General features: G+C 37.3%; 1 protein-coding gene across 3 annotated transcripts; it reads left to right on the top strand.

Moving 5' to 3' along the window:
• The first annotated feature begins 1,939 nt into the window (after window positions 1-1,939).
• Window positions 1,940-16,601, top strand: mocs1 (molybdenum cofactor synthesis 1). Of its 3 annotated transcripts, none has more exons than XM_073826885.1 (10): window positions 1,940-2,075; window positions 2,488-2,655; window positions 3,005-3,169; window positions 5,332-5,393; window positions 5,666-5,777; window positions 6,995-7,107; window positions 7,425-7,535; window positions 7,633-7,753; window positions 7,911-7,958; window positions 13,312-16,601. In XM_073826885.1, the coding sequence occupies exons 1-10, from the start codon at window positions 2,009-2,011 to the stop codon at window positions 14,367-14,369; spliced, it is 2,025 nt and encodes a 674-aa protein (XP_073682986.1). In that variant the 5' UTR covers window positions 1,940-2,008; the 3' UTR covers window positions 14,370-16,601. The 3 variants fall into 3 exon arrangements, with proteins under 3 accessions (XP_073682986.1, XP_073682987.1, XP_073682988.1); XM_073826886.1 differs by having other exon boundaries at window positions 7,911-7,973; window positions 13,312-13,450; XM_073826887.1 differs by lacking the exon at window positions 13,312-16,601 and adding an exon at window positions 12,279-12,414 and having other exon boundaries at window positions 7,911-7,973.
• The last annotated feature ends 1,326 nt before the right edge of the window (window positions 16,602-17,927 follow it).

The following is a 17,927-nucleotide window of genomic DNA, read 5'->3' as shown; positions in this document are numbered from 1 at the left end:
GTTTAATTTATGTTTCATGCTAGAGTTGGCGCTGAACATAACAGTTTTAAAGTGTGACAAATTATAAATGATTCTTTCTTTACAACGGTCCGGTCATAAGACTCACTTAAGTACCAAACCAGACAAATCAGTAATGGATGTCATGGTATATAATATGACAAGCCGTTATGCATGCTTACCGTGAAATCTTTGGACAATAGCCTACAAAATTAAGTAAATTAACTTTGTATGAAACTTAGGGCTGGGCGATATGGCTGAAAACTATATCACGATATCAGTGTTTCATATCGGTCGATATCGATAATTATTGATATTTTTATGACCCATTTAAAATAAGGACCAGGAGAAAAATATATTACACTCAAGCATTTTTATTTTAAACTTAACCTGCCTCTGATCATAATCCCCTCAGTTATTAAGACAGAAATGTCAACAACCATGGAAAACTCAAATAATTAAAATGTAAACATAAGTCTAAAGTCACAATATACACTTAATTATCTCTTAATCCTCAATTCAAACCCCATTCATTGTCGATGAAGTGAATGGTTTAGCTAATGTATGGCCCAGAAGTACGGCTTGACCACAGGTCAGAGGTTGTTGCAAAGTACTTGGCTGATTTCTGCACAGATTGCTGGTTGCCAGTAGCCAACATTACTTCTTTCCCGGTACTTTAGCCTATACTTTGTGTAATAACAAAAATATTTATTTAAGTGAAAAAATAAGTCCAAAACTTTCAACATTTTGAACAATAGGGCCTTACAATCTTTTTTTTTCAGAAATTCTTGTTTTAATTTTTCTGATAATCAAATGAAAGCAAAATCACTGATTTATTTTTAAAAATAAAAATAAACGGAGCTTTACTGTTAAAATTAATACATAGAAGAAAAATTATATTCAGTTGAAAAAAGGTTTAATAATAATAGTATTTTTTCAACAATTAAGTGGTGACTCTTTATTTTATTTTTTTATCACATATATTGTTTTATGTAAATTATTTAAATGTGAACATATAAACACCTACATTATACTGTACAAAGTAATACAAGACTAATATTGTTCTGTTACATGTTAAACCTTACTTTTATTTTGACAGGTTGCCGTGAAGTTTCAGTGTGTAATACAGTATGAATGATGCTAGTTTCACTAATGAAACGGTAAAATTGACAAAAAGTGACACTCACAGCAGCTTTGGAGATGTATTTATTGGAGTTTGTCTGTTCATGTGAGATGCAAAGGCCAAAAATTAGCGGGAGCGTCACGTGTGCAGTATGCGTGTAGTGAAAATAAAACGCGTCTCCTCCATTCATACATATAGAGGCAAACGGAACATGCAGGATTCTTATTGAAACGGTCTTTTTGCATTTCAGTTTTCACAGACACTAGTCCATATCGCGATCTGAATTAATTAACAGACCAACTTTTGATTTATTGTTCCAAAAATCGACGAATTCCGCGGCATTCCGCCCTATAGTAAAGTCCGTTTTTATGAATGAAGTCCGCGATCCCGTCTGTGAGGAGACATTGTAAACGCGCGATCATGTAGAGACAGAAATCAAATGCCGTCGTGTAAATAAGATAAATAACATAAGGCTATTTAGTTTGTTTAATACAACAACATGGACCCGTTCTGTAGGAAAGATAACCTTAACTTCTATTGTGATCTGGCGCTATGAACTGAACGTTAAAGGGGGGCTGGGCGGGCCGACGAAGAATACAAAATATCGAACACATTTTTTATTGATATCGATCTCTTGTCTATCGCGATATATATCGTTATCGTTTTATCGCCCAGCCCTAATGAAACTGTATACTTTAGGCATACAACATTTATACAACAAGACTTATAACAGAAATGTACCCTTAATTTTGTACCCTTACATTGTTCTGCTGATTTGTAGTTAGCCTGCCATATTTTATTTGTTGTTCTCTACAGGTCGGAGAGCTTGTGGTTCCAGGTAGTCATAGCCGAGTTCTGAAGGATGTCTTGCCTTTCTCAGCATTCCTTATGGACTCCTTTGGACGAAGGCATAATTACCTTCGCATTTCACTGACTGAGAAATGTAACCTCCGCTGTAAGTGTAACATACTGTATGCTTTATGAAATGACATAAAGCATAAGCATGGCTTAGTTAGCACGGACTTGGTCAGTACTGCCAGTATGAAGCTCTACTAATTTGTAATAAAAAGTATTAGTGATTAGTACTAAAAATATTCTACTGTATTGCAACATTGTATCCAAAGTCTGTACAAAATGATGTAATTAATTGCAGCAATAAACCACAAGAGGTTGTACATTACAGATTTTAACATGGTTTAAAACACCTTTGCCTGATGAACTTTAGTTTGATAAAAAGATTAATATTAATAAAAGTAAAATAAAAGTAAAAAACTGTTAAAGTTGTATATGCATGCTTATTTTGCGTTTCTGGCAAATAATTTAGAATTAATAATGATTTTTTTAATGAAAGCTCTTTTGTTTCTCAGGTCAGTACTGTATGCCTCAGGAAGGGGTAACACTCACCCCTCGCTCTCAGCTTCTAACAGCAGAGGAGTTGTTGATGTTAGCCGGACTCTTTGTACGAGAGGGGGTTAACAAGATACGACTGACTGGAGGAGAACCTCTCATTCGTCCAGATGTTCTGCATATAATAGGTAATTTTTTCACCTTTTGTAAGTTTTGTAAATGCTTGTTACATTGAATCATATCATAGTACTGATATAGACATCTCAAATTCTAAATGTTGGAATGTCTGCAATTATGAATGTACAGTGGGTAATTTAACTTTTAACAATTTAACAATTTTTCAATGAACATTTCAAGTCAGTGTTATGGGGAGACTAGCACTGATAATAATTTTGTTGGTCACTGATCATGTGCTGAATGTGTCACACTTCATGGCTAATACTCTGCATAACACATGACAAAACAATGTTACATTCAGAAACACTAATTAAACTTTGATCAGTTTGAATAGTTTTCTTTTTTCTTTCTTTCTGAAAGCGGAATTGAGGAAGTTGGAGGGTCTAAAGACCATTGCTGTCACCACAAATGGGATGAATCTGACCCGACTGTTGCCCAGTCTAAAGAAAGCTGGAATAGATCTACTCAACATCAGTCTTGACACTCTGGTCCCTGCCAAATTTGAGTTCATTGCTAGACGAAAAGGTACAAAATGCTGTTAAGCTCCAAAACACAGAAAACAAAGTTTGTATTTCTCCAGGATGGATGTAGATAAAGAAAAGGACAGGATGTGACGTGTGGCCAAGTATGGTGACCCATACTTGGAATTTGTGCTCTGCATTTAAACCATCCAAGTGCACACACACTCGGAGCAGTGGGCAGCCATATTGCTGCGGCGCTCTGGGAACAGTTGGGGGTTCGGTGCCTTGCTCAAGGTGTCTTACCTCAGTCATGGTATTGAGGGTGGAAGAGAGTGCTGGTTATTAGGGTTGGGTCGATAGACGATGCCATCGTCCATCGCCGATGGCCAATAGACATCACGATGCTGAGCCGGCATCGCGATCCTCCGCCCCGCCCCCGCAGCGCCCCGCCCCGCCCCGCCCCCGCCCCCGCCGCAGCAGCAGCAACCCGCTCACGAAAAACACACACTTAATCACTATATAGCCAAATGAAATGCATGCTTTCAATTTCTGCATATTTACTTATTTTAGTATTATTATTATGAGGAAATAACAACAAGGAAGTTGTTAGTGATCACAATACAAATTACAGTGAACTCCTAACGAATTACATGAAAGTTCGTTTACATTAATAAATGAGGCATACAAAAACAGCAGAAAAAAATCAAAATAATTTTAATTAAATGAGATTAAATAAACTACACCAAATATGCCCTTTTCATGGTTTTACCATAACGAACAGAGCTTGGAACAAAAACAAGAGAATATTTTTTTTTTCCATCGAAATACGAATGTACAGTACCTAGTATACATTATAAATAACACTTTATCATTCAAATACATTGGGAATATGGAAACACTTGGATTTGTGCCGAAAAACAGAGGTGCGTGAGCCCAACACCTGCTATTTTTAGTTTCGCTTTGTTTTGGTTTCTTAACTTTATATATTTTGTTTCATTCCTGTTCTGTTCTGAATACCTCTACATTTAAATCATTCGTTTTGGAGTCAGGGTAACTAACTTATATTTATGTTTATAGTGTTTATAATGTTAATACATAATATTTCGCTTGATTTGGTATTATTTCTGATATTACACTTTCTCTCTAAACATTCTGCTGCTCAATAAATGCGTTTGGAGAGAGTGGGTTAAGCAGTAAGCAAACAATGAGAGCGTTATTGAACTTAAAAAAGCTGACTGGTCGAAAATATGTTAAGGACCAACACACATCCTCCAAATGCATGTATATAAACCCGCGCTTGCTCTTGTCTCGTCTGCACGCACGCACTGTCACGATCTAATGCACTTGTTAATGCCGGATCTTTAAAAACAAATACCGGAACGCAAAAATCCAAAATCTGACATTTTCCAGAACAGGATCAGGCTCAAATTAAGCACTGGTGGAAACGGTAGGCTACAATTAATTAATTCGTTATGAATAAATTATTTAACAACAACCATCCCGCCCCCCGCAGACGATGCCATCGTCCATCGCGATGTTTCACATTAGACATCGTACGATGCCAAATTGGTCGACATCGCCCAACCCTACTGGTTATTCACTCCTCCCACCTACAATCTCTGTCGGACCTGAGACTCGAACCCACAGCCTTCGGGTTACAAGTCTGACTGTCTTACCATTAGTCCATGACTGCCCCAAAACAATAATAATTGCAGATAATATGAAGCAGTTGTTTGTCTCCATTGTTGATCTCAGGAAGCTAAAAATAATTGACAAAAGTATTATGAAAATGTACAGTTTAAGTTGGCATTGCTCCATGTTCTTGATTCATAATCTTCTTTTATTACCAGTTTTAGTAATGTTACATTATTGGGTCAAAACGTGTAGCTAAATCAACATGTTCTAATCCGATGTTGTCCAGGGAATTGAGAGGTATATGATTTTTGAACCGTTCATTAACTTGTAATGGTAAGTATTTACTGTAAGCTGTATAAGCTGCTTACCTTTTGAAGTTTATTTATTTTATGAACATAAAATAGACACAACAGTCAAAACGTGCCATAGAGGAGTGCTAGTTAAATGCCATTGTTTTGACTATTTCGGCCAGAACCCGAAAATTGCTGTTTTAGTAAAACACTTTTGGTTGCCAAAGTTTTGGTGTGGCAATACATACAATATGTGCTTTTTATGTGCTTTATTGGTGCTTAATATTGGTACCACTTGCAGGGTTCCATAAAGTGATGGAGGGCATTGAAAAGGCTATTGAAATGGGCTACAATCCAGTCAAGGTAATTTACCTGCCTCAAAACATCTGAATTGATAATCTCTTGTGATGTGTAAAATTGTTCATGTCTATTATTACAGCTTTAAAAATTCAGAGAGGTGCTCAGGAAGTGTCAAATGCCAGAGCCCATGAAACCACGTTAGAACATTTATTACCACCTTTCTAGCAACAACTAAAACAGCTTGTCGTTAATATTCATAAGCTGTTTTTTTGCACTGAACCTTTAGAAACCTCAGTTATTCGTTTATTGTGGTAAATTGTTGTCTCTCTTCTCAGGTGAACTGTGTGGTCATGAGAGGTTTGAATGAAGATGAGTTGATTGACTTTGTGTCACTGACAGAGAGGAAACCATTGGATGTGAGATTCATTGAGTACATGCCTTTTGATGGTAAGCTTATGTTGTCTAAAGCCAAAGAGAGAAATCTACATTGTACACTTGTTAGCCCATCTTACAGGTTGTAGTATAATTAGCAAGGTTGTAAAGGTTGCAGTTTCTGCCCCAGTTCTCTAATCATATTAGTAGTGCAGATTATTCTCTTTCCAGGTCAATGAGATTTAGTGTACTTCAGAATTTCTGTTCATAACACATGTAAAACAGTCCACATTCTGTTGATGTTTTTAGGTGAGGAACCACCAAAGTCATATTCCTTCACTACTAAATAGGGTTAACAACAATGTGCAGAAACAAGTTTCAGCTCCTTTTACTGGAAACTGTGACAATGAAGAGACTAGAGACAAATTTAAAATTCATATGGTGTCACTGTTATAGTTTTGCTCTGGAGGCCAATACTATAGCAGTCACCCCAATAACAAAATGATTAGATACTGTGATTAATGGAGTTGTTTGTGTGGTATGCAAACAATGACTCATCTAAAATCACCTCACCTGACTCAAAGTGAAACTATGAAAGACTACAGGGAAAAAAATAATTAGTTAAACATAGAATCCAGCACTGAAAAGACATGAACTATTGCACCTTTTTTGGTAAGGTTGAGAAAAGTTGATTTTAGCACAAAAAAAAAACATTTTATTTTGAGTGGTGGTGTTAAGATTCATTTTAAGTATTAATATCTCTTCACATGGGGTGCCTTTTCAAGATTTCGTTTTAAAATCGTTTTAATAATTTGCCATTTATTGTATGTTTGAAAAAATGTGACCCTGGACCACAAAACCAGTCTTAAGTAGCACAGGTATATTTGTAGAAATAGCCAAAAATACATTGAATGGGACAAAATTATCGATTTTTCTTTTATGCCAAAAATTAGTAGGATATTAAGTAAAGATCATGTTCCATTAAGATATTTTGTAAATGTCCTACCGTAAATATATCAAAACTTTTTGATTATTTTTGATTAGTAATATGCGCTGCTAAGAACTTCATTTGGACAACTTTAAAGGCGTTTTTCTCAATATTTTGATTTTTTTGCACTCTCAGATTCAATTCCATTTCAATTCAGATTCTATTTTCAAATAGTTGTATCTTGGCTAATTATTGTCCTATCCTAGGGTCCTGTCCAGGGTCACAAATGTTTTTCTTTTATGTTTTCTGCATACAAGAATATAAATCAGCAGGATGTTGTTTGGCACGTTGGCTGTCTCTACAGGTAACAGATGGAACTTCAAGATGATGGTAAGCTATCAGGAGATGCTGCACTGTATAAAGCAAAAATGGCCCAATCTGGAGACTGTACCTGGAGAGGAAACGGATACAGCCAAGGTTAGGCCAGCTCCAGACTGCTAAATAAATCATTGGCCATGAATCTTTCTCAATGGTAAATTCTCATTGGAGCCAATTTCAATTTTCTTTTTTGAGGGTCAAGTTGTTATCAGGTTTTTTGCTATATTACTGTGCAGTTTTTATTTAATGATCTGTAAATGTTGGACAATTTTGTAACTTTGCATACTCACGTTTTTAATAGGCCCAGGAGGCTTCAATAAAAACATTCCTATTGTAATCTTGCGTCATTTTCATAAGGCTGTAGAATCATATCAGCAGATTAGCCCTCATGTGTGTGTTTCTGTGTCTGCTTACAGGCATTTAGAGTACCAGGATTTCGGGGCAAGCTGGGCTTCATTACCTCCATGTCGGACAATTTCTGTGGCTCGTGTAACCGCCTGCGCATCACGGCTGATGGCAACCTTAAGGTACATGTCCGTGCATTTAAGTCTTGCATTTAAGCTGTTTAGTAAGCTGTCTGATCTTTGTTTATTTGTTTTTATGTATGTGTCTGTACACCATTAGGTTTGCTTGTTTGGAAATTCAGAGGTGTCTTTGAGGGATTTTCTGCGCTCTGGAGCAACTGAAGAGGAACTACTGCACATCATAGGGGCAGCAGTCAGGAGGAAGAAGAAACAGCATGCAGGTAAAGACAAACACACTCTAATACGTCACATCAGCTGTCCAGCAAATGATTCTTAACTGCTAAAGAATATTAATTTAAAATGTAGTATTCAACATTGAGTCATGTCTTATTCATCATTTATTTACTTTCTTTGTTTAATAACTCTCCTTTTCTGCAGGGATGTTCAGTATATCTCAGATGAAGAACAGGCCAATGATCCTCATTGGTGGGTGATTTGGCTGTACGTAATACACATCTCACTCACTATATCGTCAACTTGAGTGTGTTGAATATCTCATTATTGAATATCTCATACTTCATTATTGAATACTGAAATATGAAAAAAATGGGGACATTTTGACTGCACTGTACCAGGCCATGTTATGCAGTGAAAGTGTGCACTCTTAAGGTGTGCTTTTTGCACAAGTTAGATCAGTGGTTCCCAAACTTTTTCTGCCGGGCCCCCCTTTTGCAGAATAACAAAAATTCAAGCCCCCCCATTTGCAAATAAATAGACGGGATTTGCGCGACGCACCGCACAGCATGCTCCTACAATCTGGTTGAGTAATATATAGGCGTCTAAATGAAAGAACACAGGTTCACGCAGTTTGTGTGAATGTGGCCATAGATCGTGCATCCACTGACTTAGTACGTTCTGATGAAAGGGTATATATAGGCCATGGCTAAACAGACGTCTTACCGGAGGAAAAAACTTAGTGCCCCTGGGCACTTGCCCAATTGCCCATATGGTTAATCCGCCTATGGTTACAGCACAGTACATGGCGCTATTGCAAACAGGAACAAGTATACATAGACATTTTTTGTCTGCGCGTTATTTGAGCGGACTTTGCTTTTCCGTTGAGCATAAGCTGTACACAAGTGGAGCATTCATATGGGCCTTGTGCAACTCAACGGAACGCAAATTCATAGAACGGAATACTGATCAGAGCGTCACACATTGAGCAGTGTGCGCTGAATACTGCCGGACAGCGCGGCAGATAGTTTCAGCCGTTTATCTCTTTCGAATCTCTATAAAAATCGGCTGACCGTACACTAGCCTTGCCGTGACCCCCCCTTGGGGGGAACCACTGAGTTAGATAATGTCAGTTTCCACATTGTTTTAAGAAAAATTTCAATGCTATTCTAGATGATATATCACACACTTTATCAAACAGCACCATTTTTCATATATATATATATATATATATATATATATATATATATAGAAACAATGGTGGCTAAAATTATTAGAACACTAGTATTTTCACCAGCTAAAAAATGGTTTTAAGTCAATTATTGATTTGCTGTAGTGTGTTAGTAGGAAATATCAGTTTATATTTCCAAACATTTATTTTGCCATTGTAAAAATTCAATGAGATGTTTGTTTGCACAAGGAGTCTCCACACAGAGATCATCCAGTCTGCTGGAATGATATAAAGAAACAGAACAAACTGACACAGACTACATCCAGACTACATCCAAAGCTACCTAAAAAACTATGTGGCAAAAGCTGCTTAAAACACAAAGGATGGACACACGAAATGTTGATTTAATTTAGTTAATAGAAGTTAATTGATAAATCTTTTTTTTTTTTTTGAAAATGTTTTTTTTTTTTTTTTTGACAGCATCCTTATTTTACAGCATTTTTACACAAGTGCCTAAAACTTTAACAGTACTGTTGCCTTGCAGGTAGATTTTTTTGAAGCATTTTGGGAGTGATTGCCACAGTTCTTTTAGATTTAGTCTGTCTCAGTTTGTTTTGTTTCTTCATCTCATTCCAGACAGACTGGATGACGATTAGATCAGATCTCTGTGGAGCACTGGCTGTTGTCAGACTTCTTGTGCAAACAAAAATCTCACTGGATTATTACATTATTGGCAAACTGAATGTTCAGAAATGTAAACTGATATTTTCTACTGACATGCCACAGCAAAAGATAGAAAAACTTTTTAAGCTTATGTTCTATTATGTGCCATCTAATCATTTTGGTCACCACTATATATATATATATATATATACACACACACACACACACACACACACACACACAGTGCTTTCATAAAGTATTCAGACCCCCTTTACTTTTTTCAATTTTGTTATGTTGTAGCCTGATACTACAAACTTTTTTCCTCATTAATCTACACTCCATACCTCATAATGACAAAGTGAAAACAGAATTTTAGAAATGTCTGTAAACTTATTAAAAAGAAAAAAACTGAAATATCATATTTACATTTAAGTATTCAGACCCTTTACTCAGTATTTAGTTGAGGCACATTTGGCAGCAATTGCAGCCTTGAGTCTTTTTGGTTATGACGCAACAAGCTTTGCACACTTCGATTGGGGGATTTTCTGCCATTCTTCTATGCAAATCCTCTCAAGCTCGGTCAGGTTGGATGGAGACTGTTGGTGTACCGCCATTTTCAAGTCTCTCCAGAGATGTTCAATAGTCAGGGCTCTATTGACATTCACAGACATTCTAGGACATTCACAGAGTTGTCCCTAAAGCCCGGCTCACACTGCGATTTTGGCCTCGATTTGGCCGTCTGAGACAAATATAGAAAATCCTAAAAGATTCCTATAATTCAAGGCTAAAATTTGTGGTCTTTAATAGTTAGTTTGACATGCTTACCGACAGCTGATTAATGATTGTTGCAATCAAGTTTTACCTGCGGTGAAATTCTGGCAGTTTCAGAAGTTTTGCCGCACAGTCCTGTAGTGTGACATCTTGTTTTGGTTTTTTAATGCTAGAGTTTTCTTCTGTCTGCCATAATCTCATTGCTCCCGTCCTCCATTCACGGAATTCATCTGATATGTTGCCTTTTCTATAATAAACACAGTTTGCGCCACTGTTTACATGTTGGTGTGCAGTGCTGCTTACGCACCCATTTTTAACACGTCTTGACTGTCGTGCAGTCTGACATTAATAACAACTGAGATCCCACAGTTTGACATGATCATCCTATTATTAAAAATTGCAGTGTGAGCCCTGGTTTAGCCACTCCTGCGTTGCCTTGACTGTATGCTTAGGGTCATTGTCATGTTGGAATAACCTTAACAGGTTTTCATTGAGGATATCTCTGTACTTTGCTCCATTCAGCTTTCCCTCAACCCTGACTGGTCTCCCAGTCCCTGCCACTAAAAAACACCCCTACAGCATGAGGCTGCTACCAGCACACCTCACTTTTGGGATGGTAATCTGCTGGTGATAAGCAGAGCTGGTTTCCTGGTTTCCGATGCTTAGAATTGAGGTTCATCAGACCAGATAATCTTGTTTCTTAGAGTCTGAGGGTCCTTTAGGTGGTGTTTTGCAAATTCCAATTGTGTTTTCATGTGTCTTCATTGAGGAGAGGATTGAGTTTGGCCACACCGCCATAAAGCCCAGATCGGTGGAGTGTTGCAGTAATGTTTGCCCTTCTGTAGGTTTCTTCCATCTGCATATATAATCATGGAGCTGAACATGAGTGACCATCAGGTTGTTGGTCACCAGTCTAGACAAGGCCCTTCTCCATCAATTTCACAGTTTGGCTGGGTGACCAGCTCTTGGAAGAGTCCTGGTTGTGCCAAACTTATTCCATTTGAGAATTATGGAAGCCACTGTGCTCTTGGGAACCTTCAGTGCAGCAGAATTTTTTTTGCCTTCCCCAGATCTGTGCCTCTGATATGCATAGTCAGCTGGGAGGCCTTTTATAGAGATGTGTGTGCCTTTCCAAATCATGTCCAATCAATTTAATTTGCCATAGGTGGACTCCATTCAGGAGAAACATCTCAGGAATGATCAAGAGAAATGGGAGGCACCTGAGCTAAATTTCAAGTGTTGTTGCAAAGGACCTGATTACTTTTGTAAATATGATATTATTGTGATAGATTAATGAGAAAATAAAATGTAGTATCAGTAGTATGTAGTATCAGGCTGCAACATTGAAAAAACTGAAGCGGTCTGAATACTCTCTGAATGTACTGTGTGTGTGTGTGTGTGTGTGTGTGTGTGTGTGTGTATGTGTGCGCGCACACACACACACACACAGTGTTGCTTGAAAGTTTGTGAACCCTTTAGAATTTTCTATATTTCTGCATACATATGACCCAAAACATCATCAGTCCTAAAAGTAGAGAACCCAGTCAAACAAGTGAGAGAAAAATGATCCAGTGTTCATCTGTGCATTGCAAAAGTATGTAAGTCTTTGCTTTTAGTATCTGCTGTGACCCTGTTTTACTGCAGTAACTGAAGGTAAAGTTTCTTTAAATGCTGATCAGTTCTGCACAGTAACATGTTGGAGTTTAAGCCCATTCCTTAGTGCAGAAACACTTAAACTCTGTGATGATGGTGGGTCACGTCCTATAAACAGCTTGTTTAGGTCCCACAACATTTTAATTAGATTAGGGTCTGGACTTTGACTCAGCCATTCTAAAACATTAACTTGGTTATCCTTTAAACATTCACTTGGTTCTTTTTTAAACATTATTTGGTAGAATGACTTGTGTGCTTGGTGTTGTTGTATTGCTGCATGACCCACGTTATTTTGAAACTCTCTTCTTAAACAGATGTCCTGACGTTTTCTTGGTCCATCAATGAGGGCAGGCTGTCCTGGCAAAGATGCAGCAAAACAGGCCCAAGCCATGATACTACTACCACCACCATGTTTCATAGATGGTATAAGATTCTTATGCTGGAATGCAGTATGTTCTGTTCTCCGAACATAATAGCTTCTCATTTAAACCAATAAATTCTATTTTGGTTTTATCCATCTATTAAACCTTTCTCCAGTAGTCCTCTGGCTTGTCCACATGATCTTTAGCAAGCAATTTTCTTTTTTAATGTGCCATGCACATCATAGTTGCTCGGTGTTCTCCTGATGGTGGGCTCATGAACATTAGCATTAGCCAATGTGACAAAGGCCTTTAGTTGCTCAGAAGTTACCCTGGGAACCTTTGCAACCTCACAGACTGTTACATGTTCTGCTTTGGAGTGATCTTTGATGGTTGACCACTTTTTGGGAAAGTAACAGTGGTCTTGAATTTCCCATTTGTACACAATCTGTGACTGTGGATTTGTGGATTTTAAAGATGGTTTGTAACCTTTTCTAGCCTGATGAGCAACATCAACTCTTTTTCCGAGGTCCTCAGTAATCTCCTTTGTTTGTGACGTGATTCACTTCCACACACATGATCAGACTTTGATAGATCCCTGTTCTTTGAATAAAACAGGTCACGTACTGACATTTGATAGTCATTGCACTGACTGAAAACATCTGCACAGATAGACTCTAATTTCACCTTTAAATTAACTGTTAATCCACGAGATTAACAATTTGATTGGGTTCTCTTTGTCTACTTTAAGGACTTGTATGAAAATCTGATGATGTTTTGGGTCATATTTATGCAGAAATATAGAAAATTCTAAAGGGTTCACAAACTTTCAAGCAGCACTGTATGTATAAATAAACTAATAAAAACTATATAGTTTTTCACCCACCCTGCTTAGGCTAACTTGTATACATTTGACCAAATTACCAGCTGTGGAGGATTCACCTTTAGAATAGACTGTATTGTTGAATATGTGTGTTCTTGTTTACAGGTAGTAACTGCAGCTGGCTGTTGCTAGTACCTCTGTTTAGAGCCAGTCAGAGGCAGCCTTTTCCTCTGATCCACTGCATGGATTCAGCAGCCTCTTCTACAACTCAATCATTAACAAATTACATTCAACACTTTCAAAGTAATGCCCATCAGGACTACACAAGCACTTTGGTTAATGATGCATTAGGTTTGACTCCTCTTTGTAAAAAGCATAATCAACCAAGATTCCGTTCTATAAAAAGATTGAACAATCGAAGACAAAATCGTGCAGCCTCAGAGGCACTTTGCAGTGAAGTGATGACCCAATCTTATCATCAAGTAAATACTGGTGCCTTAAAGAAACCCACAGCTCTAACCAGTCATATGCACATTTTGTGCTGTGGGTCTCAGCGACCACAGCTACAATCCAAAACATTTCCTCCCATCCTCTTTCTTAGTACACTACTGTCAACATCCAAATTTAGAGGTTCAACTCTCCAGTTTGCTCGGCACTGCCACAGCAAAACTCCTGAATGTGGATTGAATTTGAAAATAACACGTACAGATGCACAGTCCTCCAGCCTTGATGGAACCTCTGATCAGTTGACCCACACTGATGCACAGGGTAAAGCCTCCATGGTCAATGTGGGCGGTAAGGCGGTAACTTGTCGCACAGCCATGGCTTGTGGCAAGGTCATCCTGGGCCCGAAAGCTTTTAATTTGGTGCATGCCAACCAGCTTGCCAAGGGCGATGCACTAGCAGTAGCACAGCTAGCGGGCATAATGGGTGCCAAGCAGACCTCATCTCTCATTCCCCTTTGCCACCTGCTTCCTCTTGACCACGCCTCCGTTACCATAGAGCTGTTGGAGGAAGAACATGCTGTCATCGTCAAAGCAACCTGCCAAACCACAGGCTGCACAGGAGTGGAGATGGAGGCCTTGACTGCCGTGGCGGTGGCCACGCTAACGCTCTACGACATGTGCAAGTCAGTCAGCCATGACATTGTTATTACTGACATCAAGTTGCTCAGCAAGACGGGTGGACAGAGAGGTGATTTTCATCGCTCACCTGATTCCTAAAGAACTCATAAACTGCTGGCTAAATCTCACCTGTAGCTAGAGTTTTTTTTTTTTATTCTTCTCTCTAGAATGACATCAGTTTTCTGTATCAAATGTGCCTTCAGATGCTTCTAGTTAATCTACTTATTGTCATTTTAACTCTTCCTGTGACCATGCCCAGCATGAAATGTGACTTATTCAAGAATCATTTACCTGACATATGAAGAATACTTTATTTTGGTCTAGATTTATTTTGATAATGATAATGCATTTCGTAAGGTTGTCATAATTTTCACCAGTTGAGTGAACTTATTTTTGCTCTGAAAAGTGTTTGTATACATCAGCAAAAACAAACAGTAAATTATCCTTTGAGAGAACTATCATTTTAAACTAAAACAACCCCCATGACAGTGTGAAGGTGTCCAAAATGCAGTTTTGTAGAGCGCTGCAGGTATTACTAATTTTGCAGGTCAAAACCCAGGATTAAGCATTTTATCATTTCCGGTTTCATGGTCTTGGTCTTTTATTTATTTAGTTACATAGGATCTTCAATTAAAACAAGCCCAAGATATTTCCATTTTTTATAATACAATAATAAATGCATCAGTATTAGCCCCTTGGGATTTTAAAAACTTTTACTTGTCTTGAAAAAAGCCTTTGCCAACAAGTGGCTAAATGGTACTACAGAGGATTTCCAGGACAATTAAAGGGATAGTTCACCCAAAAATTCAAATTTGATGTTTATCTGCTTACCCCCAGGGCATCCAAGATGTAGGTAACTTTGTTTCTTCAGTAGAATACAAATGAAGATTTTTAACTCAAACTGTTGCGGTCTGTCAGTCATATAATGGCAGTCAATGGTTACAAAATCTTTAAGAGTAAAAACGTCAATGGGATCTGCCATAGTAGATGCACGCGTGGAAGCGATCTGTCGCGCATATACATCAATAATTGTTTACATAGTGCTTATTGGCCTCTCAAAATGGTAACTACTTGTGCTTATCCTGATTCTAGCAACCGATTAAAAAACTAAAAGATTACATTTCCTTGTGCGAACTCATCTGGGAGTGTTGACTTTACATTGACTACATTGCCAGCTGATGTGGATGCGTTCCATACAGCTGAACGTTTGGTCGGATCAGAGGTAAATAATGATATAAATACTGTTCAGTTTCTAGCACAGACCGATCGTTATGTGTCTCAAGACCTCAATGTATCATCACAAGCTGCAGGGTTTAATTTGGTTTTGTCTGTGTATGTTATTTTTACTCAAAGATTTGGTAACCATTGACTGCCATTATATGACTGACAGACTGCAACGGTTAAAAATCTTTGTTTGTGTTCTACTGAAGAAACAAAGTCACCTACATCTTGGATGCCCTGGGGGTAAGCAGATAAACATGAAATTTAGATTTTTGGGTGAACTATCTCTTTAAACATCATCAGACCAAACAGAAAAATGCATCTACTCACTAGTCTACTTTTACAGCTTAGTTGTGTTAACAATCATGCTATTGTTGCAAACTAAGTTATGCAACTTTGAGATAGTTTGTTCAAAGCCTACGTTTAGATGTAACAATCATAAACTTTTGTTATTTCTGGTTTGGCCTATAAAAATACGTTATCTCTGCAGTACTTTATTCAAAAGGCTTGTGTTGAAAATTTGCACTTGGTCTAAATACTGAGTGACAGTATTTTCTTATAAAACTTCAGCTTTCGTTTAAATTACATACAAGCAGAACTGTTAGTTCATAAAACTATTGCAACAAATACTGTAATGAATTTGTTGCAATAGTTTTATGAACTAACAGTTCTGCTTGTGTTTCATGAACGAGGCCCATATTTAATAATAATTAAAAAAAGATTTTCATATCATTCATACAAAATAAAGTTTTTCAAAAAAGTTTTTTTGTAATGGAAAGTCTTGCTACAAAACCACAAACTGTAAATTTAACCTGTGACTTGTCTGAACAAACAAGAATACACTAAAAAAATTAATTATACCTTCATTGTCATTTTTCTGTTATACACTATGGTTATACACAAAACTGAATTTTATATGAACACTAGCATTTGTCAGAATGTTCATCATAATTTCATAATTAATGTTTACAATGTGTCATATGTCTTAACCATGTTTTAACTACAATAGTTTGGATAACATGTTTGAATGATTGATGTTTGGTAGCCAAAGACTTTTTGCTCTTGATCAATTGTAATGGATACTGATTAAACAGCTTTTTATAATGGAAAGTCATGCCTAAAACAGTGACATGCTAGTGACTTCCGTATCCTGAATCACAAATTGTTTGATTGGTCAGATTTATAACTGTGATTCTTTCTGTGTTCAGAAGAGGGCAGTGCTTCACCATGATGAATACTGTTGTGAGAACTGCCTTTTATAAATGGAAAGACGTTTGCCTAGGATATTCATAGCAAACATTAGACACATATGTGATTTAAGAGCCAGCTGTACAGAAGTGCAACCTAAAATTAAAAGGTTTACACAGATGTCATTAAAACAAGTTTATTATTAACCTAAAAAATGTCACATGGAAAGGGGGTTAGGTGGAGAGATTGAGGGTCGGACCATAAACAAACAAATATATATAAATGAAAGGCTTGTCCATCTCATACAAACTATCTGACAAATATCAATCACAATATAGTTATACAATTTCTTTCATAATGCTGTGTATACATACAAAATATAGCAAACTAAATAAGGCAAATAAATAGTTTTAATTTACAGGGAAAAAATCCTCATTTCCACATTCCTCAAACTTCACTTTTTTTTCTCAAATAATTATGACGTTGTACAAAATATTTGAGAACTATAAATATATTATGTGAGGCCCTTGTCAAATCAACCTTTAAAATGGTGCACTTGGCCCAAATACAACCTGTGAAGATTAAGGGTGAAGTTGTCATGATCGGGGCTGTGGGTCTTCCCTCAGCCTCTCGAGGTCGCTGTTCCCCTTGCACTGCACTCCCCTGATCGTTCACGTCTGTCTTGTCATTAGCACTGATTTCACTCACAGCTGTTCACTATCTGGACTATAAGAACTCTCACTTCTCACTCCTGCTTCATGTCTGCATTGTCTTTATGTTCTGTCGTGTTACTCTGTGTTTCTGAAGATCCTGACCTTAGACCGTGTTCCCTGTTTTGTTCTTTTGAGTTTATGTTGTATTCTGCCGTGTTGGCTTTTCCGCGGGAAGACCCACAGCCCCGATCATGACAGAAGTATTCCATGAACACATTCAAAGTGTGATATGTTTCATGTCACAGATAATAATACACCAATATTATCAGAGAACCACACCTGTGCACGACTCAAGCCAATAGGGAAACCATCAAGTGCATTATTGCACCAAGCAGAATATTTTATATCTAAAATATAAAAGTGAATGATACATTTAGACAGTTGGCATGGTGTTTTCAGATGCAGTCTTTTAGATTGTAACATACCAAAAATAATCATTTTTCTTTGCATTCATATTGCAGTTCATATCTATATAATTCTATATTCAATCCACAATAATCAAAGAGCTGAAAGAGACAGTTTAAAAAAAAAAAAA

This window comes from Garra rufa, chromosome 21 (genome assembly GCF_049309525.1).
Source record: "Garra rufa chromosome 21, GarRuf1.0, whole genome shotgun sequence".
Classification (NCBI taxonomy): Eukaryota; Metazoa; Chordata; class Actinopteri; order Cypriniformes; family Cyprinidae; genus Garra; species Garra rufa.
Note: the sequence above shows the minus strand (reverse complement) of the source record. Positions and strands in the feature narration are given on the sequence as shown.

Bases quoted from the DNA above. Each gene is read 5' to 3' on its own strand.
- mocs1 (XM_073826885.1), top strand. From the start codon at position 2,009: ATGGACTCCTTTGGACGAAGGCATAATTACCTTCGCATTTCACTGACT. The intron at 2,656-3,004 runs GTAATTTTTTCA...TCTTTCTGAAAG, and splicing joins AGATGTTCTGCATATAATAG to CGGAATTGAGGAAGTTGGAG. The intron at 7,108-7,424 runs GTTAGGCCAGCT...GTCTGCTTACAG, and splicing joins AGGAAACGGATACAGCCAAG to GCATTTAGAGTACCAGGATT.